The following is a 22,714-nucleotide window of genomic DNA, read 5'->3' on the forward strand; positions in this document are numbered from 1 at the left end:
CTACTGACTAGATATTGGGTCCTGAACTACTAACTAGATGTTAATTGTGTCCTGAACTACTAACTAGATGTTAATTGTGTCCTGAACTACTGACTAGATATTGGATCCTGAACTACTAACTAGATGTTAATTGTGTCCTGAACTACTTACTAGATGTTAATTGTGTCCTGAACTACTAACTAGATATTGGGTCCTGAACTACTGACTAGATATTGGGTCCTGAACTACTGACTAGATGTTAATTGTGTCCTGAACTACTAACTAGATGTTAATTGTGTCCTGAACTACTGACTAGATATTGAACTACTGACTAGATGTTAATTGTGTCCTGAACTACTAACTAGATGTTAATTGTGTCCTGAACTACTAACTAGATGTTAATTGTGTCCTGAACTACTGACTAGATATTGGGTCCTGAACTACTAACTAGATATTGGGTCCTGAACTACTAACTAGATATTGGGTCCTGAACTACTAACTAGATATTGGGTCCTGAACTACTAACTAGATATTGGGTCCTGAACTACTAACTAGATATTGGGTCCTGAACTACTAACTAGATATTGGGTCCTGAACTACTGACTAGATATTGGGTCCTGAACTACTGACTAGATATTGGGTCCTGAACTACTAACTAGATGTTAATTGTGTCCTGAACTACTAACTAGATATTGGGTCCTGAACTACTGACTAGATATTGGGTCCTGAACTACTAACTAGATGTTAATTGTGTCCTGAACTACTAACTAGATATTGGGTCCTGAACTACTGACTAGATATTGGGTCCTGAACTACTAACTAGATATTGGGTCCTGAACTACTGACTAGATATTGGGTCCTGAACTACTAACTAGATATTGGGTCCTGAACTACTAACTAGATATTGGGTCCTGAACTACTGACTAGATATTGGGTCCTGAACTACTAACTAGATATTGGGTCCTGAACTACTAACTAGATATTGGGTCCTGAACTACTGACTAGATATTAATTGTTTTCTGAACAAAGCTATTGTTCTAATTAATGAAAAGTATTGATCACAAAAAACTTTAATGAACTTTTATAATCAGTGTTAGATTATTTAAATGAAATGAGAAATGTAATTGTCCTAGAAGTATGGTTTTTGACAATGGAAGAAAATGTAAAGATGAGATATGATAAGGAGAACTACCTGTTTAACAGGTTGTAAGGCGGCAGCTTACCTATCTACACACCTGTAGCTATGGAGGTGGCCACACCTGATCACAAACAGGTGCCAGTCATTTATTAGACACGTATTAACGTATCTCCATGCAGGTTACGCTGTTTATGAGGATGCTAGCCACCCAGGGATGGGCTAGGATTTCTACTGGCTCTTTTAATGCAGATTGAATTTTAATTTCCTGTCGAGTAATCACTGTTTAATGTGATACAAGTTATAGACAAGATGGAGGCTGATAGGTTTGTTTTCTTGTACTGCTTCGCTGAGGTGCTGCCATTTTAGTCGCAAGAATGGCAATAATATCTAAATCATTCCAAACAACTGATATAGTGTGTTGTTCATATTATGAAATTCTTTCTTTTATCGAACAAACACCAGCATTGCATTAGCTAGCATTACGTCCCCGATCAAGAGTGTGGGATTTGATGTCGTTCACAGATTGAAAGAATTAGACAGATGAAATGTGATATTTCTCTACTGGTAATGGAAAAGGGGAATGGGGCAGGGAGGGGCTGCACAGACCTGAGACTCCTATTGATAAATATTGTTGGGAAATGATTTTTTGGGTCTTAAGATCTTACTTATAGTTTTGAGTTTTTTGTTTTAAATTGAGACAAGTGATTTTGGAATGATGTGATAAGGCTTGAGATACACAGGTATCTGCTGGCCACTTGAAGTTGAAGCAGTGTTATGATGCGGTCCTGATAACTAATGCTGCACACTGAATCTTAATGCTTTATATTTGCCGTTCCTGAAAGGAGTTTTTTGTTCCACTTGACGCTGGAGTTGATCACATCTTATCATGATACCACACAGAACTTCCCATTAACCCTCCGTACTCACGGCAACCAAGAAATCACCATGTAAACCCAGAAAATATATATTAAATGTTTTTTATTGAACCCTGTGATGATAGCAAATCATAAAAGTGTGCTAGCTATATAAACTGGCATAACTACAGAGATCTAGAAAAACTTATCAATTAGTTGTCAGCCTCCAGCTTGAAGAGGGGGCTGAACCCTCCGGTCCCCCATCAGCTAGGGGCTATATAGCTTGTTTATGTAGATGTATTTGAAGGAAAATCAATTACTGATTTTTTTCTTAGCCTGCCTGTGGCGATGTATTAATCGGTCTAATCGCTGGGGCTCTTTTCACAGATCCTGTGTCCGTACTTGAATATGCCTCACAACTCCAGAAGAAAGCACACAGAGTCAGTGATTTGGAGATTGAAAACAAGCAGCTTCGGGAGACACTTGAAGAATACAATCATGAATTTGCTGAAGTGAAAAACCAAGGTAACGACATGGAGTCTTGTAGCAGTGACTGTATGTCAATGTGTGTATGTATAGTATGTGTGTATTGATGCGTCTCTTTGTTTATCACTAAAACAGCTCTCCATCTTACGATGCTCCCTCCCACCTCGCAGTCAACCTTACTTCACATGTATCCCCCTCCAGATACTTCACATGTATCCCCCTCCAGATACTTCACATGTATCCCCCTCCAGATACTTCACATGTATCCCCCTCCAGATACTTCACATGTATCCCCCTCCAGTTACTTCACATGTATCCCCCTCCAGATACTTCACATGTATCCCCCTCCAGTTACTTCACATGTATCCCCCTCCAGATACTTCACATGTATCCCCCTCCAGATACTTCACATGTATCCCCCTTTCCAGATACTTCACATGTATCCCCCTCCAGTTACTTCACATGTATCCCCCTCCAGTTACTTCACATGTATCTCCCTCCAGATACTTCACATGTATCCCCCTCCAGATACTTCACATGTATCCCCCTCCAGATACTTTACATGTATCCCCCTTTAGATACTTCACATGTATCCCCCTCCAGATACTTCACATGTATCCCCCTCCAGTTACTTCACATGTACTTCCCCTGCTCCAACACTGATGCTCCCGACCACCACACCATCCCCTGCCCCACACTGATGCTCCCACCCACCACACCATCCCCTGCCCCACACTGATGCTCCCACCCACCACACCATCCCCTGCCCCACACTGATGCTCCCACCCACCACACCATCCCCTGCCCCACACTGATGCTCCCACCCATTACACCATCCCCTGCCCCACACTGATGCTCCCACCCACCACACCATCCCCTGCCCCACACTGAAGCTGAATTTTTACTTTGAGTTATACATCACCTGTTGTCCATGTGCTCTATGTATTAGTATGAAATGATGTAATCCCCCAGGTGTTTCTGTACATCGGGTCACCCTGCCCCCCACGTGGGACACCTAATGCTGATCAGACCACTGACGTGTAAACGACACCCCTGATCAGTCGCTGAGTCAGGTGTCCAGGCCGTGACCCTCAGAAACATCACTATCTCTAGGCATGTATCAGAATGTTCATTAAAAAAATGAGACATTCATGGATAAGACTGAAAGAAAATTTAAAACCGTTTTATGTGAATAAAAATCTAAATGGAAAGTATCCTTAAATAGTTTCATCACATAAAAGATATAGAGTTGTTACAGGAGAATCCCAATGATTGATAATTGATTGATGAATAAAGAACTAACAAAGAAAATTTCAAATATAAACGAGTCTTCACCCTCAAAGAAGTGAAGATAAATTCCTGAAAGATTTGGAGCTTTAATTCAGTATTGACAACACACAAACCCACATTTAATCCACTCTGAGATCTGTGTTCAAAGCTTTGTCAGCTTTACATTTATTATATCTAAATATTTCCTGATGGAACTTCTATCTTATAGAAAATGTGCAGAGGTACAAACATGGGTGGGAAATATTGAAAAGATGTAAAGATTGTAAAATAAACAATTTTTAAAATTCAGTCAATTAAGTGCTTGGTTAAGGATATTTTTGGTTGAAGTAAAGCTTACAGAGGAATCAAGTGTTTCAGGTATTGTCAACTTGAGAAAGATTTTGTTTTAAATTTTGCTAACTTGTAAATGGTGTTAATTTTGAATTTAACTTTCTCAAATTCTTTCCTTTTAAATTTTTTTCCTATTTTTAAGTGAAAAGATGACTTGAGAAACAAAACAGAGCTTCAACACTTTTTCAGTGTAACCAGACATGAAATATTACTAAAATGTTGATGTCTAATTTCCTTGTTTATTCCCCCATTATTTCTTTTTAAAGCTAAAACAAAAAACAAGCTTATGGAGTGTGAGAAAATTTTGATTTTTAGACCAAACAAAAAATAAAAAAATCAGGAAGCAGATTTCACGGATCTACTGTTAGTCAAGAGATAAAAGGTCTTGGAAGTGGTTATGTTGGGTTGAGGGCAGCGTTGGTTGTGCAGTAAATAGAGATGCTCCGCAGTATCACTTACCAATAAATGCTTGGACACGCTCTATTTCACCATGGACAAAACTTGTCGGAATATTAATTGTCTGATTGTGATCCTGGTTGTCTATAGTAAGATGATCGAGGCTACATTTCTACATAATAGGCCGTCATGGCAGGCACAATAACATAGCTATTGTTGCTCACTTTATTGGGAAATCAAATACCCGGGAAACTGGATAAAAAATCCAAATGTAATATTCAGTAGGAAAAGAAAAAATGAAGAATATGGCGTACATTTACAGATGCAGTTAAAAAAGGAAACGATACTGATTAGTATGTGTTATAGGGATCGCTGTAACAAAACTTGTGTATCATAGTGCTCCAGCTTAATAGGTTTCAGGTTCATCTCCTTCGAACAATAAAACTTTCACACCCACAGTGATCTGCTCCAACAAACTTTTCTGGATGCTTTGTAGTTTTGTTTTTCAAAATCATCATGATTTTTATATCGGATCCTGGTTATTTTGTTCAGTGACTGGTTATTGTGTTTAGTGACTGGTTATTGTGTTGTTCAGTGACTGGTTATTGTGTTCCGTGACTTGTTACTTTGTTCAGTGACTGGTTATTGTGTTCAGTGACTGGTTACTTTGTTCAGTGACTGGTTATTGTGTTCAGTGACTGGTTATTTTGTTTAGTGACTGGTTATTGTGTTCAGTGACTGGTTACTTTGTTCAGTGACTGGTTATTGTGTTCAGTGACTTGTTACTTTGTTCAGTGACTGGTTACTTTGTTCAGTGACTTGTTACTTTGTTCAGTGACTTGTTACTTTGTTCAGTGACTGGTTATTGTGTTCAGTGACTGGTTATTTTGTTTAGTGACTGGTTATTGTGTTCAGTGACTGGTTATTGTGTTCAGTGACTTGTTACTTTGTTCAGTGACTGGTTACTTTGTTCAGTGACTGGTTATTGTGTTCAGTGACTGGTTATTGTGTTTAGTGACTGGTTATTGTGTTCAGTGACTGGTTATTTTGTTCAGTGACTGGTTATTGTGTTCAGTGACTGGTTATTGTGTTCAGTGACTGGTTATTGTGTTCAGTGACTGGTTATTGTGTTCAGTGACTGGTTATTGTGTTCAGTGACTGGTTATTGTGTTCAGTGACTTGTTACTTTGTTCAGTGACTTTTGTTCAGTGACTGGTTATTGTGTTTAGTGACTGGTTATTGTGTTCAGTGACTTTTGTTCAGTGACTGGTTACTTTGTTCAGTGACTTGTTACTTTGTTCAGTGACTTTTGTTCAGTGACTGGTTACTTTGTTCAGTGACTGGTTATTGTGTTCAGTGACTTTTGTTCAGTGACTGGTTACTTTGTTCAGTGACTTGTTACTTTGTTCAGTGACTGGTTATTGTGTTTAGTGACTGGTTATTGTATTCAGTGACTGGTTATTGTGTTCAGTGACTGGTTATTGTGTTCAGTGACTTGTTAGTTTGTTCAGTTGTTCAGTGACTGGTTATTGTGTTTAGTGACTGGTTATTGTGTTCAGTGACTGGTTATTGTGTTCAGTGACTGGTTATTGTGTTCAGTGACTGGTTATTGTGTTTAGTGACTTGTTACTTTGTTCAGTGACTGGTTATTGTGTTCAGTGACTGGTTACTTTGTTCAGTGACTGGTTATTGTGTTCAGTGACTGGTTATTTTCTTTAGTGACTGGTTATTGTGTTCAGTGACTGGTTACTTTGTTCAGTGACTGGTTATTGTGTTCAGTGACTGGTTATTGTGTTCAGTGACTTTTGTTCAGTGACTGGTTACTTTGTTCAGTGACTGGTTATTGTGTTCAGTGACTGGTTATTGTGTTCAGTGACTGGTTATTGTGTTCAGTGACTGGTTATTGTGTTCAGTGACTGGTTATTGTGTTCAGTGACTGGTTATTGTGTTGTTCAGTGACTGGTTATTGTGTTGTTCAGTGACTGGTTACTTTGTTCAGTGACTGGTTACTTTGTTCAGTGACTTTTGTTCAGTGACTGGTTATTGTGTTCAGTGACTTTTGTTCAGTGACTGGTTACTTTGTTCAGTGACTGGTTATTGTGTTCAGTGACTGGTTATTGTGTTCAGTGACTGGTTATTGTGTTCAGTGACTTGTTACTTTGTTCAGTGACTTTTGTTCAGTGACTGGTTATTGTGTTCAGTGACTTTTGTTCAGTGACTGGTTATTGTGTTTAGTGACTGGTTATTGTGTTCAGTGACTGGTTATTGTGTTCAGTGACTGGTTATTGTGTTGTTCAGTGACTGGTTATTGTGTTCAGTGACTTTTGTTCAGTGACTGGTTATTGTGTTCAGTGACTGGTTATTGTGTTCAGTGACTGGTTACTTTATTCAGTGACTTTTGTTCAGTGACTGGTTACTTTGTTCAGTGACTGGTTATTGTGTTCAGTGACTTTTGTTCAGTGACTTTTGTTCAGTGACTGGTTACTTTGTTCAGTGACTTGTTACTTTGTTCTTCTCCTCCTTGTTATTGTCTTTACTTCCTGTTACTTTGTTCAGTGACTTGTTACTTTGTTCAGTGACTGGTTATTGTGTTCAGTGACTGGTTATTGTGTTCAGTGACTGGTTATTGTGTTCAGTGACTGGTTATTGTGTTCAGTGACTTGTTACTTTGTTCAGTGACTTTTGTTCAGTGACTGGTTATTGTGTTTAGTGACTGGTTATTGTGTTCAGTGACTGGTTATTGTGTTCAGTGACTGGTTATTGTGTTCAGTGACTGGTTATTGTGTTTAGTGACTGGTTATTTTGTTCAGTGACTGGTTATTGTGTTTAGTGACTGGTTACTTTGTTCAGTGACTGGTTATTGTGTTCAGTGACTGGTTATTTTGTTCAGTGACTGGTTATTGTGTTCAGTGACTGGTTACTTTGTTCAGTGACTGGTTATTGTGTTCAGTGACTGGTTACTTTGTTCAGTGACTGGTTATTGTGTTCAGTGACTGGTTACTTTGTTCAGTGACTGGTTACTTTGTTCAGTGACTGGTTATTGTGTTCAGTGACTGGTTATTGTGTTCAGTGACTTGTTACTTTGTTCAGTGACTGGTTATTGTGTTGTTCAGTGACTGGTTACTTTGTTCAGTGACTGGTTATTTTGTTCAGTGACTGGTTATTGTGTTTAGTGACTGGTTATTGTGTTCAGTGACTGGTTATTGTGTTCAGTGACTGGTTATTGTGTTTAGTGACTGGTTATTTTGTTCAGTGACTGGTTATTGTGTTCAGTGACTGGTTATTGTGTTCAGTGACTGGTTATTTTGTCCAGTGACTGGTTATTGTGTTCAGTGACTGGTTACTTTGTTCAATGACTGGTTACTTTGTTCAGTGACTGGTTACTTTGTTCAGTGACTGGTTATTGTGTTCAGTGACTGGTTATTTTGTTCAGTGACTGGTTACTTTGTTCAGTGACTGGTTATTGTGTTTAGTGACTGGTTATTTTGTTCAGTGACTGGTTACTTTGTTCAGTGACTGGTTATTGTGTTCAGTGACTGGTTACTTTGTTCAGTGACTGGTTATTTTGTTCAGTGACTGGTTATTGTGTTTAGTGACTGGTTATTTTGTTCAGTGACTGGTTACTTTGTTCAGTGACTGGTTATTGTGTTTAGTGACTGGTTATTTTGTTCAGTGACTGGTTATTGTGTTTAGTGACTTGTTATTTTGTTCAGTGACTGGTTATTTTGTTCAGTGACTGGTTACTTTGTTCAGTGACTGGTTATTGTGTTCAGTGACTGGTTATTGTGTTGTTCAGTGACTGGTTATTGTGTTGTTCAGTGACTGGTTACTTTGTTCAGTGACTGGTTATTGTGTTCAGTGACTGGTTACTTTGTTCAGTGACTGGTTATTGTGTTGTTCAGTGACTGGTTACTTTGTTCAGTGACTGGTTATTGTGTTCAGTGACTTGTTACTTTGTTCAGTGACTTTTGTTCAGTGACTGGTTATTGTGTTCAGTGACTGGTTATTTTGTTCAGTGACTGGTTATTGTGTTCAGTGACTGGTTACTTTGTTCAGTGACTGGTTACTTTGTTCAGTGACTGGTTACTTTGTTCAGTGACTGGTTATTGTGTTCAGTGACTGGTTATTTTGTTCAGTGACTGGTTATTGTGTTCAGTGACTGGTTATTGTGTTCAGTGACTGGTTACTTTGTTCAGTGACTGGTTATTGTGTTCAGTGACTGGTTACTTTGTTCAGTGACTAGTTATTGTGTGTAGTGACGTGTTCAGTGACTGGTTATTTTGTTCAGTGACTGGTTATCAGTGACTGGTTATTGTGTTCAGTGACTGGTTATTTTGTCCAGTGACTGGTTATTGTGTTCAGTGACTGGTTATTTTGTTCAGTGACTGGTTACTTTGTTCAGTGACTGGTTATTGTGTTTAGTGACTGGTTATTTTGTTCAGTGACTGGTTATTGTGTTCAGTGACTTTTGTTCAGTGACTGGTTATTGTGTTGTTCAGTGACTGGTTACTTTGTTCAGTGACTGGTTATTGTGTTCAGTGACTTGTTACTTTGTTCAGTGACTTTTGTTCAGTGACTGGTTATTGTGTTGTTCAGTGACTGGTTACTTTGTTCAGTGACTGGTTATTGTGTTCAGTGACTTGTTACTTTGTTCAGTGACTTTTGTTCAGTGACTGGTTATTGTGTTCAGTGACTGGTTATTGTGTTCAGTGACTGGTTATTGTGTTCAGGGACTGGTTATTGTGTTCAGTGACTGGTTACTTTGTTCAGTGACTGGTTATTGTGTTCAGTGACTGGTTATTGTGTTTAGTGACTGGTTATTGTGTTTAGTGACTGGTTATTGTGTTCAGTGACTGGTTATTGTGTTCAGTGACTGGTTATTGTGTTCAGTGACTGGTTATTGTGTTCAGTGACTGGTTATTGTGTTCAGTGACTGGTTATTGTGTAGTTCAGTGACTGGTTATTGTGTTCAGTGACTGGTTATTGTGTTCAGTGACTGGTTATTGTGTTCAGTGACTGGTTATTGTGTTGTTCAGTTACTGGTTACTTTGTTCAGTGACTGGTTATTTTGTTTAGTGACTGGTTATTGTGTTTGACTGTTCAGTGACAGTGACTGGTTATTGTGTTTGAATTTTGTTCAGTGACTTGTTACTTTTGTTCAGTGACTGGTTACTTTGTTCAGTGACTTTTGTTCAGTGACTGGTTACTTTGTTCAGTGATTTTTGTTCAGTGACTGGTTATTGTGTTTAGTGACTGGTTATTGTGTTCAGTGACTGGTTATTGTGTTCAGTGACTGGTTACTTTGTTCAGTGACTGGTTATTGTTTTCAGTGACTGGTTACTTTGTTCAGTGACTTTTGTTCAGTGACTGGTTATTTTGTTTAGTGACTTTGTTCAGTGACTGGTTATTTTGTTCAGTGACTGGTTATTGTGTTCGGTGACTGGTTACTTTGTTCAGTGACTGGTTATTGTGTTCAGTGACTGGTTATTGTGTTCAGTGACTGGTTACTTTGTTCAGTGACTGGTTACTTTGTTCAGTGACTGGTTACTTTGTTCAGTGACTGGTTATATTGTTCAGTGACTGGTTACTTTGTTCAGTGACTGGTTATTGTGTTCAGTGACTGGTTATTGTGTTCAGTGACTGGTTACTTTGTTCGGTGACTGGTTATTGTGTTCAGTGACTGGTTATTGTGTTCGGTGACTGGTTACTTTGTTTAGTGACTGGTTATGGTGTTCAGTGACTGTTTATGCCACTGAAATGTGTTGAGTGTTGATATCTTTTAATGATGACAGTACTTGATCTTTTTATGTTTTGTTCTAAAAATTTGCATAAAATTTCAAAATTGAAATTGAATTGATTGAAATTGACAAAAAAAACTTGATATATTGAAGATGTTATGATTTATTTCTGGTGAAAGCAAATATAACATATTAAATTTTAGTAAACTGCATCCTTAAGTCAATATAGGTATTATAGGATTAGTTGATTTTTTCATTTGATTTAAAGAAACTATCAGAATATTGTTTGAAGTTAAGTGCCCTTTTATAAGACAGAACTTTTAAGATCACCAGGCAGGTCTTTCCTAGCTTAGAACCCAGCTGGATTTTAAAGGTATTGATTGTTTTAGGGTGGAGAGTTGATCAAACTTTTACCACAGATATCAGAAATCAGTCAAAAAGACTTCACTTTATACAAACTCCAATCTGTGATCAGCAAACAACGCAGGGCTGAGGTGTCCCCATTGGTAATCAATGACAGCCGCTACATCGGCCGCGAGTCGATTGTGTATCCGAGGTACTGTCCATTTGAGCTGACAAACAAACTGTTGTGTATGAATACATTAATTCAGACCTTGTTCTTCGGATATTGATCGTGTAGATCAATTTTCCATTAGGGGATCTTTACCAAACTATAAAGATCGATGTTTGATAGTGTTCAGAGCCTTGGCCCTATGAGCCCCTGCGTTCTAGCCAAGGCGTCAGATACTCACTGCAGTAGACTCGATACACAACTCATTCATCTGCCGGCATCACAAGAGGTTCGGCAATCAATTGCACTAGTGTTTTATAGAGTTGTATAGAATTGTCACATGTAAGAGCATTTCTATTGTTACATCACTTTCCACTGATCAATATTCATAAACACGGATTTTTCAAACATCCAAAAAGCCCATTTCTTACTTTCTGTGATTTACTAAAAATCAATAATGCTTTCAAGGATACATGTGTTTCAGCATTCAAATCGGAAATGGCAAGAAGGGACTGTTTTTAGGAAATTAATCAATTATTGTTCTGATTATTTGGTATTAATTTTGAGGTTGGTCCTGTATGGATAAAGGATGAAGTGTGTTCCGAGACATCCTCTCCTAACAGAATCCCCGCTATTGTCTAAACATGGGTACTGTGTAAAACTTGCTTCACATCAGGGATTATCTGGACAATTACAATACCCCTCAACATAAAACCTTCTACATCCGATAAGAAAATCAAAAAAGTCTTACACTTTTACAGTTGTAATCTGTGAAGTTTTGATGGATAAGAAAACAATAAGTTTTTAAATCTTTTAAAATCTGCTGATGGTGTGTGACCTAGCTATACAGGTAAATCTATAAGAGATTACAGGTAACTTGTCTCACCTGGTCTTAACGATCTGTGTTATTATTGATCTCTGATCGTACCTGGTGATCAGGTGACAGGTATATAGTTCCCAAATCGTCACTAAGTTTCAGTTAATCTGCCATACTTCAGATCAACACAGACCATCGATAGGGAACATCAGCTTTTTTTATGGATTTGGCTGTGAGTAAATTTTTGTCTGAAATGAATTAACCAATTATGAAGACAATTTTTTGCACAGTTGATGGTGAATTTGTATACCAAGCTAACGTTTTTTTGTTTTGTGGTCAAACTTCTTGACTAAAAAAGATTAATTAGACTCTCCTTATGAATCTTTTTGTTTTCAGAAGTGACTATTAAACAGTTGAAGGAGAGACTAAGAGATTGTGAAGAAAAGATAGAAGCTACAGCAGAGGTATGTAAGTTAACACAACAGGTGCTCTAGTGTTTATAATCAAATTTTCATATTCCTCTGTGTTTGAAATACTTTGTGTCTGTAAAAATATATCTAAAAAGTTGAAACATTTCTAGTAGACATCCATGTAGTTGAAAAGCTGGTTCTGATGTTTCCTGGTGACATTAAGTTGTCTCCTCATCATCCCAATTTACAGTACTTAGTCTGATTCAATGTTTACTGATGTCCAATACCTTTTACGATGAAGAACACACACATTTCAGATCAAATTTGAATATTGGATAAATTGACTATTTCAAATATAACAATATGTTTGTTTTCTTGGAAAACTCATTGTCTCGGACTTATGTCTTAAACTCACTTTTTGGTCTGAGACTAAGTCCTCACCTATTTGTCTCAGCCTCGCCTCATAGTCTAAGACTCACCTATTTGTCTAAGACTTAATTCATTGTCTAAGACTCACCTATTTGTCCAAGACTTAATTCATCGTCTCAGTATCACCTCATCGTCTCAGTCTCGCCTCATCGTCTCAGTCTTGCCTCATTGTCTCAGTCTCGCCTCATTGTCTCGCCTCATCGTCTCAGTCTTGCCTCATTGTCTCAGTCTCACCTCATCGTCTCAGTCTCGCCTCATCGTCTCAGTCTTGCCTCATCGTCTCAGTCTTGCCTCATTGTCTCAGTCTCGCCTCATTGTCTCGCCTCATCGTCTCAGTCTTGCCTCATTGTCTCAGTCTCGCCTCATCGTCTCAGTATCACCTCATCGTCTCAGTCTGGCCTCACCTATTTGTTCAGACCTTACTTCATTGTCTCTGACTAACCTCAAAGTCAGACTCGATTTTCAGTGTGAGATTATAAACGTCATAACCAGAGGCTAGCCTCATATAATCCTAGACAATGAAAATATTCAAATGTAACATCTGAAGTATCGTGCCAAGAAATCTTTTAAATACAATTGTTAATTTCAAGTAAATATGTTAAAATGTTAGAATGAAACTCCCTATTTGGGACCCATGTGTTGATCAGGTGCATTGATCAATGTCTTAACCACAAGGGTAAGATTATAGTTGTAATTAAGTGGCTAAAATCATGGTGCAGGAAGCAGAATAAGTGTCCGCAAACTTAAGATACTAGAATAAAATTCTACGCTGCATATTTGTGTGTTTGATAACAACATGTGTAACAAAAGTACGCGACATTCCATAGTCAAGTGTTAGTTTGCTGGATCTGATTTGTAAATCGTATGATTTAGCTGTTACCGCCATGAAATGTACACCAAAATGTTCGTTTCATTATAAGCGTAACTAAATAAAAAAAAAATAGAAGCCGTAAAAACAGTGAGCAGGTCTAAATTCAATAGCAGTCCTACCCCGTGTTGGTAATTGATGAGTTCAGACAAAATGTATCTTTTGACATTAAATAGTTTAGAGGTTGTTAAAAATAGCCGAAATTGAAACATTACAGAATTGTTGTCGGCCTGTATTGATGGGAACTAATCGCATGGATGTAATTTCATCTGGCAGTGATCAAGAGAAAATTAAGAATATGTTCTGTGATAATATTTGTGGTAATGTAGTCTTGGATATAATCATAGTATAGGTGATCTCTTTATCCTAATAGAAATCAAAATGTCTGATTAACTTGGAGCTCCAAACCTTCAATAGAATGGGAAGGCTAGGAGGCCAGCAGAGGTCCTTATGGAGGGGGATGTCGAGTCATGCTGGCGTCTCGCCATCACATTCACTAGTCATCTACCAATCAAAAATTGTTTGAATCTGATTTAATGAAAACCATCTTGAAGATATTCTAACTTGAGCTACAAAATTGTATAGCTTAAATCCTGCCTCTCTGAAGTATTGTTTACATAAATTTTTTTTTATCAATTTTCAATTCCTATTTGCTCAGATTATTTTTGTGACTTGTATATTTGCTCAGATTGTGGGTTATTTTTGTGACTTGTATATTTGTTTGGATTGTGGGTTATTTTTGTGACTTGTATATTTGCTCAGATTGTGGGTTATTTTTGTGACTTGTATATTTGTTTGGATTGTGGGTTATTTTTGTGACTTGTATATTTGCTCAGATTGTGGGTTATTTTTGTGACTTGTATATTTGTTTGGATTGTGGGTTATTTTTGTGACTTGTATATTTGCTCAGATTGTGGGTTATTTTTGTGACTTGTATATTTGCTCAGATTGTGGGTTATTTTTGTGACTTGTATATTTGCTCAGATTGTGGGTTATTTTTGTGACTTGTATATTTGCTCAGATTGTGGGTTATTTTTGTGACTTGTATATTTGCTCAGATTGTGGGTTATTTTTGTGACTTGTATATTTGCTCAGATTGTGGGTTATTTTTGTGACTTGTATATTTGCTCAGATTGTGGGTTATTTTTGTGACTTGTATATTTGCTCAGATTGTGGGTTATTTTTGTGACTTGTATATTTGTTTGGATTGTGGGTTATTTTTGTGACTTGTATATTTGCTCAGATTGTGGGTTATTTTTGTGACTTGTATATTTGTTTGGATTGTGGGTTATTTTTGTGACTTGTATATTTGCTCAGATTGTGGGTTATTTTTGTGACTTGTATATTTGCTCAGATTGTGGGTTATTTTTGTGACTTGTATATTTGTTTGGATTGTGGGTTATTTTTGTGACTTGTATATTTGCTCAGATTGTGGGTTATTTTTGTGACTTGTATATTTGCTCAGATTGTGGGTTATTTTTGTGACTTGTATATTTGTTTGGATTGTGGGTTATTTTTGTGACTTGTATATTTGCTCAGATTGTGGGTTATTTTTGTGACTTGTATATTTGCTCAGATTGTGGGTTATTTTTGTGACTTGTATATCAGCTTGTTAATGAATTTGTCCTCAATAGTCACACTGAATTAGTTGTGGAGACTTAAGCGAGACTCCTGATCATTAATGTGAATTGATCTGTAGCATTGCATTACAATACAACTCTGGAAATAACAAATATTCCCAAACAATATAACAACCTAAGTACTGCTGGGATTCCCACTGCCTGTCCTTAGCACAAAACACGCCACACTGGAATTCCCTTAAATAAATGTTTTGTATTCAACAGATAATAGAAATATGTTGATATTTTACTGTCAGAAATCTTCTTTCAACATGTCTAGTTGTTCTTTGTAATTGATATAATTTTTTAAATTCCAACATTTCTGACCCTGCCACTTTCAACAAAGCCAGGGGCTAGAGGTATGGGACAGGGGAGATAACTCCTAGTTTTTATCCACAGCTTTTGGGTCATGAAACCGATAATTCTGGATAAATTTAACACCAATATCAGTTTGGTGAGGTAAAGGTCCTGTTAGGGATTTCATAAAAGTAAATAAAGTGTCACAGTTATAATTAGATAAGGAAATCAGTCAGCCATAAATTGATAAAGTAGATACAAACTAAGGTTATTACTTATATACACTGTAATGATACATATGGATAATATTAATTGACTGTGACGTCTGTAAACTGACAAAAATAATCTTGTAAACTTTTGCTGGAAATACACTTCATCTTAAATTCAGGTTTCTGTTGACTACAAGTGGAAAAAAGCAAAAGAAATTCTTTAATATTTTGGAAAATATAATGATTTAGAGAAAATCAAAGTATCAGTTTAAATCCAAGATTGTTATTCCTAGTTTGTGACTATCATTTTGTTTGCTATTTTGTGAAATTACTTTAAAAACTGGGTCTATATTTCATGGAACCGATACGCCTCATGAGACTTAAAGCATTAAAGGAATCATTGTGTGTAGTGTTCAGTGGTAATCAGATTCCGTTGGTCCCTAAATGTATAAATCTTGTCAGCAGGATGGTGATACTACGGCTTTCGTAATAAACAATATCATGTTAATTGATTTTAAATTTCCTTTGTGAAAATAAGAGAATCTTTGCTGCTGTTGTGAAGTGAACGAAAGACTACGGCTGTTGCTTATCTAAATAACTTCCTGGAATTCTTCTCAGTATTAAATTTTAAGTGATGGATACGTGTAATAGCTTTGAAGATATCAACTTTAATACATATTGATGTTTTTTTATGATGAATTATTATTTGATAAATAAAGTTTCATAGATAAAGTTTTTTTTCTCTTTTAATTGAAGAATTTTGATTCTGTGAGACAAACACTTAGAAATCTTTATTTGGTCTATTTTGTATTAATCTATTATAGACCATTGTATGAGACTGGATATCGTTAATACTCCTGATTATACCTTGCTATCTGACCTCAATCGTTTTCACTCCTTTCCCTTAAACCAATCACCATCAATAGTGAGAACGAGGTGTTTTTTCTTTCGTTCCAATCAGCCAGGATTCCTTTAAGAGCTGCAAGCTTCACAAGATTTATACCCTGGTGTTGATTATTGTTCCAAATTCAATATCAACAATGTCGTTTGATTTTTACCGTGTCTGTAATCGTTTGTGATCTACTGTCACATTACCTACAAATTTATGTAATTAACTTCTCAGAATAAATGATGTGATAGAAAACGCTCTCACTTAATGAAACACTGGAATTTGATATAGCCTGTTGCATTATTTACAGATATTTGAGCTTTTAAGGGTTGGATTTATGGAAGGCAAAAAAAAAGTCCACAAAATTAAACTGGAAATTGATAAAATTTGTTGAATTATTTACAACTATGGGAACATTAAAGAATTAGATAGAATTTAAAAAGAAGAAGTGGAAAATGGCAATTTTATTAGAAGCCTCAGCTTTTGGAGTTTTATTTCTTTTTTTTTTGTTTTGTTTTTTTTTTTTCATGGACTGACAGTTGAGCACTAGGTTAGGTTTCATCTGTTAGAGCGAATGTTCTCTTTATGTACACTGACGATACGCGTAAAATCGTGTCGATTCATAAACTGATACTGATTACCACGTTGAAATCAACAACTCTTCCGGTCATGCATGGTTGAATTATTTCTGTGACAGTCACGCCTGGTTAAGTAATTTCTGTATAGGATAGAAAAATATCAATCACTTCTGTGAAGACAAGTCCTCCGTCAGACAGGGCTCCATGGTTTACTATCATCACCAGTGTGACACTGTGTCCCCCGTGCATCAATACAGCCTCACTGTTCCAACTGTCTGTGTGGATATTTACAGCATTTCTGTGGTATTCATGTGTGACATGTGATACGTGTATGTACACATGTATACAGTAGATGATTTGTTGGAGGATTTGATAGATGTTTTTTGAGAGGATGATGTGAGTGTGGCATTTGTGGCTCTGTGCATCGTGGAATCTTCTTCACGCAAGTGAGACTATAAGTGGCCTGTCTGTGACCTGTGGGAAACAATGTTTGGCAACTGTCAGTATATCAGACAAAAAGGTAGAGGATAATTTTCCTAACTGTCAGTATATCAGACAAAAAGGTAGAGGATAATTTTCCTAACTGTCAGTATATCAGACAAAAAGGTAGAGGATAATTTTCCTAACTGTCAGTATATCAGACAAAAAGATAGAGGATAATTTTCCTAACTGTCAGTATATCAGACAAAAAGGTAGAGGATAATTTTCCTAACTGTCAGTATATCAGACAAAAAGATAGAGGATAATTTTCCTAACTGTCAGTATATCAGACAAAAAGGTAGAGGATAATTTTCCTAACTGTCAGTATATCAGACAAAAAGATAGAGGATAATTTTCCTAACTGTCAGTATATCAGACAAAAAGATAGAGGATAATTTTCCTAACTGTCAGTATATCAGACAAAAAGGTAGAGGATAATTTTCCTAACTGTCAGTATATCAGACAAAAAGGTAGAGGATAATTTTCCTAACTGTCAGTATATCAGACAAAAAGATAGAGGATAATTTTCCTAACTGTCAGTATATCAGACAAAAAGATAGAGGATAATTTTCCTAACTGTCAGTATATCAGACAAAAAGATAGAGGATAATTTTCCTAACTGTCAGTATATCAGACAAAAAGATAGAGGATAATTTTCCTAACTGTCAGTATATCAGACAAAAAGGTAGAGGATAATTTTCCTATATCAATTTTTCTTCATCCAGATTTTCAGATGTCAACTTTTTAATCATGATAGAAGGTTTTCTGCTGTTGTAGTTATTAGCATTGATTTGTGACACTTTAGATACAATAGAAGAATTATAGATTAAAGGAAAGTTTATTTAGAAGGGTGACAACTATAACATGATGGTAGTTAAGGAAACAGATGGTAGATGATAAATGAAGATGACAGATGATAGATAATAGATGAGGATGACAGATGGTAGATAATAGAGGATGGCAGATGGTAGATAATAGATGAGGATGACAGATGGTAGATAATAGATGAGGATGACAGATGGTAGATAATAGAGGATGACAGATGGTAGATAATAGATGAGGATGACAGATGGTAGATAATAGAGGATGGCAGATGGTAGATAATAGATGAGGATGACAGATGGTAGATAATAGATGAGGATGACAGATGGTAGATAATAGATGAGGATGACAGATGGTAGATAATAGATGAGGATGACAGATGGTAGATAATAGAGGATGGCAGATGGTAGATAATAGATGAGGATGACAGATGTAGATGATAGATGGGGATGACAGATGGTAGATAATAAATGAGGATGACAGATGTAGATAATAGATGAGGATGACAGATGGTAGATGATAGATGAGGATGACAGATGGTAGATGATGGATGAGGATGACAGATGGTAGATAATAGAGGATGACAAATGGTAGATAATAGAGGATGACAGTGGTAGATAATAGAGGATGACTGATGGTAGATGATAGCGGAGGATAACTTACGGTCTAAGGAGATGACAAAATGTAGATGATGGTAGATAATGGTAGAAGAGGATGACAGATGTAGGTGATTGTAAAGGAGAATGAAGTTGATTAGAGGATATGAGAAGATAATGAGTGTGGATGAATGTAGATGAGGATGAGAGATGGTAGATGATGGAGGAGGATGACAGATGGTAGATGGTAAAAGAGGGTGGCAAATGGTAGATGATAATAGAAAAGGATGACAACTAGTAGATAATAGATGAGGATGACAACTGATAGATGATAGAGGAGGATGACAAGTAGTAGATGATAGAGGAGGATGACAATTAGTTGATGATAGAGGAGGATGACAACTTGTAGATGATAGATGAGGATGACAGCTGATAGATGATAGAGGAGGATGACAACTTGTAGATGATAGATGAGGATGACAAGTAGTAGATGATAGATGAGATTGACAAGTAGTAGATGATAGATGAGGATGACAAGTAGGTGATAGAGGAGGATGACAATTAGGAGATGATAAGAGGAGAATGACAACTGATAGATGATAGAGGAGAATGACAACTGATATATGATAGAGGAGGATGACAAGTAGTAGATGATAGATGAGGATGACAACTGATAGATGATAGAGGAGGATGACAGGTAGTAGATGATAGATAATGACAAGTAGTAGATGATAGATCAGGATGACAGCTGATAGATGATAGAGGAGGATAACAAGTAGTAGATGATAGAGGAGGATGACAACTGATAGATGATAGATGAGGATGACAAGTAGTAGATGCTAGAGGAGGATGACAAGTAGTTGATGATAGAGGAGATTGGCAAGTAGTAGATGATAGATGAGGATGACAGCTGATAGATGATAGATGAGGATGACAAGTAGTAGATGCTAGAGGAGGATGACAAGTAGTAGATGATAGAGGAGGATGACAAATAGATGATAGAGGAGGATGACAATTAGGAGATGATAAGAGGAGGATGACAGCTGATAGATGATAGAGGAGGATGACAACTGATAGATGATAGAGGAGGATGACAACTGATAGATGATAGAGGAGGATGACAACTGATAGATGATAGAGGAGGATGACAACTGATAGATGATAGAGGAGGATGACAAGTAGTAGATGATAGAGGAGGATGACAAGTAGTAGATGATAAGAGGAGGATGACAACTAGAAGATGATAAGAGGAGGATGACAAGTAGTAGATGATAGGGGAAGATGACAACTAGTAGATGATAGAGGAGGATGACAACTGGTAGATAATAGAGGAGGATGACAACTGGTAGATAATAGAGGAGGATGACAACTAGAAGATGATAAGAGGAGGATGACAACTAGAAGATGATAAGAGGAGGATGACAAGTAGTAGATGATAGGGGAAGATGACAACTAGTAGATGATAGAGGAGGATGACAACTGGTAGATAATAGAGGAGGATGACAACTGGTAGATAATAGAGGAGGATGACAACTGGTAGATAATAGAGGAGGATGACAACTGATAGATAATTGGGGAGGATGACAACTGGTAGATAATTGGGGAGGATGACAACTGGTAGATAATGGTAGAAGACAACTGGTAGATGATAAAGGAGAATGATGACTGACAGATTGTGGCAGAATAAGATGACAACTTATAGATGATTATAGAAGAGGATGACAGCTGGTAGACAATCGAATTGGATGACAACTGTTAAATGACAGAGGAAGACAGTAGATAGTACATGATAATTGAAGAGGATAATATTTGAGGGTGATGTTTAGCTGAAGATGATAGAGAAAGATGATAATATAGATTATGTATAGATGACTGTTTTTTGTTGCAGACAAGGACCAAGGAGAAAGAGAGAGAGCTACAAAGGAGCTTCGCAGACAAAGAGCGCCAACTTCAAGAGAGTCAGCTGTCTGTGGCACGCAAACTCGGTGAAGCAGAACAGAAAGTTTCAACACTCCATGCATGTAAGTCAGCATTTCTGATCATTAGGATGTCGATAACTATTCTGTCTCATTGTTTCTATACAGAAGGCTTGCTGTTTTTACTCTATGTATGCCACATTTAGTTGTTGACAGTGATGTCTTATATAGTGGCTATTTCAACCACATGAAAATGTTGATAAGTGTCTGCAATGGATAGGCTTCCCTAATATATCCATAAATGATTTACTGGTCTCCTATTTGTGTGTATGTAAGTGTGTGTTAGTGTGTGTATGTAAGTGTGTGTTAGTGTGTGTATGTAAGTGTGTGTATGTTAGTGTGTGTATGTTAGTGTAGGTTAGTGTGTGTATGTTAGTGTGTGTATGTTAGTGTGTGTATGTTAGTGTATGTTAGTGTAGGTTAGTGTGTGTATGTTAGTGTAGGTTAGTGTAGGTTAGTGTGTGTATGTTAGTGTACGTTAGTGTATGTTAGTGTATGTTAGCGTATGTTAGTGTAGGTTAGTGTGTGTATGTTAGTGTATGTTAGTGTAGGTTAGTGTGTGTATGTTAGTGTATGTTAGTGCGTGTATGTTAGTGTAGGTTAGTGTGTGTATGTTAGTATGTGTATTTTAGTGTACGTTAGTGTAGGTTAGTGTGTGTATGTTAGTGTAGGTTAGTGTAGGTTAGTGTGTGTATGTTAGTGTAGGTTAGTGTAGGTTAGTGTAGGTTAGTGTAGGTTAGTGTGTGTATGTTAGTGTGTGTGTATGTTAGTGTGTAGGTTAGTGTTAGTGTGTAGTGTGTGTATGTTAGTGTATGTTAGTGTAGGTTAGTGTAGGTTAGTGTGTGTATGTTAGTGTGTGTATGTTAGTGTGTGTATGTTAGTGTAGGTTAGTGTAGGTTAGTGTGTGTATGTTAGTGTAGGTTAGTGTAGGTTAGTGTAGGTTAGTGTAGGTTAGTGTGTGTATGTTAGTGTAGGTTAGTGTAGGTTAGTGTAGGTTAGTGTGTGTATGTTAGTGTATGTTAGTGTATGTTAGTGTATGTTAGTGTATGTTAGTGTGTGTATGTTAGTGTATGTTAGTGTGTGTATGTTAGTGTAGGTTAGTGTGTGTATGTTAGTGTATGTTAGTGTATGTTAGTGTATGTTAGTGTATGTTAGTGTAGGTTAGTGTAGGTTAGTGTGTGTATGTTAGTGTAGGTTAGTGTAGGTTAGTGTAGGTTAGTGTGTGTATGTTAGTGTATGTTAGTGTGTGTATGTTAGTGTATGTTAGTGTGTGTATGTTAGTGTATGTTAGTGTGTGTATGTTAGTGTATGTTAGTGTAGGTTAGTGTGTGTATGTTAGTGTATGTTAGTGTATGTTAGTGTAGGTTAGTATAGGTTAGTGTATGTATGTTATTTTATGTAAGAGTATGTTTTATTTTTTGCTGTCTATTCTAGTCCGTAGCCTACTATTGATAGCTCCAACAGACAAAAACTAAACAAGAGAACTGTAGAATCTGATATCCCCGCTGACTTTTTGTTTCTGATGAATGCCACGGCAATGATTGATACTGGAATTAAACCCAATCAAATGTCATTTGCAGATTTGTGGAAATTAATCTAATTTTTTTTTGCCCTATGTTGCCTGTAACTAGTAAATTGCCTCAGAGTTACATTCTTGTGAGTTGTTTAAAATCAGTCCATTTAGAGGGAGATCGGATGTGGCGGTTAGGTGTACATAGTCGGAATGTGTTGTGAAGCTCCAACAGTGGAAGGACACTTTGATTTATCTGGTTGTGTAGATCAATATCACATCTGTTGCCCGTTTTAGTGATGATTATGAAAATCAATTTAGATCACTTATCATGTTCTGGGGCTGGGGCCTGACATTTAGCTAAGGTTTCCAGTACAATCATTGCTCGTATTAGTAGATCTACGTCAGTATTTATCTCTTGGTCTTCTGCATCAACCTTCACATCAACTAAAACACAACTCCATTCCAGCAGTAATGAGCATATATGTGTCT

The 22,714-nt window shown here is 36.9% G+C and overlaps 1 protein-coding gene across 1 annotated transcript in view; it reads left to right on the forward strand.

Annotated features, from left to right (window-relative positions):
* The window catches only part of LOC132562555 (homeobox protein cut-like 1), a 116,184-nt gene that overhangs the window by 50,763 nt on the left and 42,707 nt on the right, over positions 1-22,714 (forward strand). The window contains exons 4-6 of the mRNA XM_060227302.1: positions 2,359-2,496; positions 11,936-12,003; positions 20,625-20,757. Coding sequence (XP_060083285.1) covers positions 2,359-2,496; positions 11,936-12,003; positions 20,625-20,757 — 339 coding nt within the window. The remainder of the gene's footprint in view (positions 1-2,358; positions 2,497-11,935; positions 12,004-20,624; positions 20,758-22,714) is intronic.

This window comes from Ylistrum balloti, unplaced genomic scaffold (assembly GCF_031769215.1).
Source record: "Ylistrum balloti isolate Yb309-2 unplaced genomic scaffold, AGI_CSIRO_Ybal_v1 Utg371446, whole genome shotgun sequence".
NCBI classification, from domain to species: domain Eukaryota; kingdom Metazoa; phylum Mollusca; class Bivalvia; order Pectinida; family Pectinidae; genus Ylistrum; species Ylistrum balloti.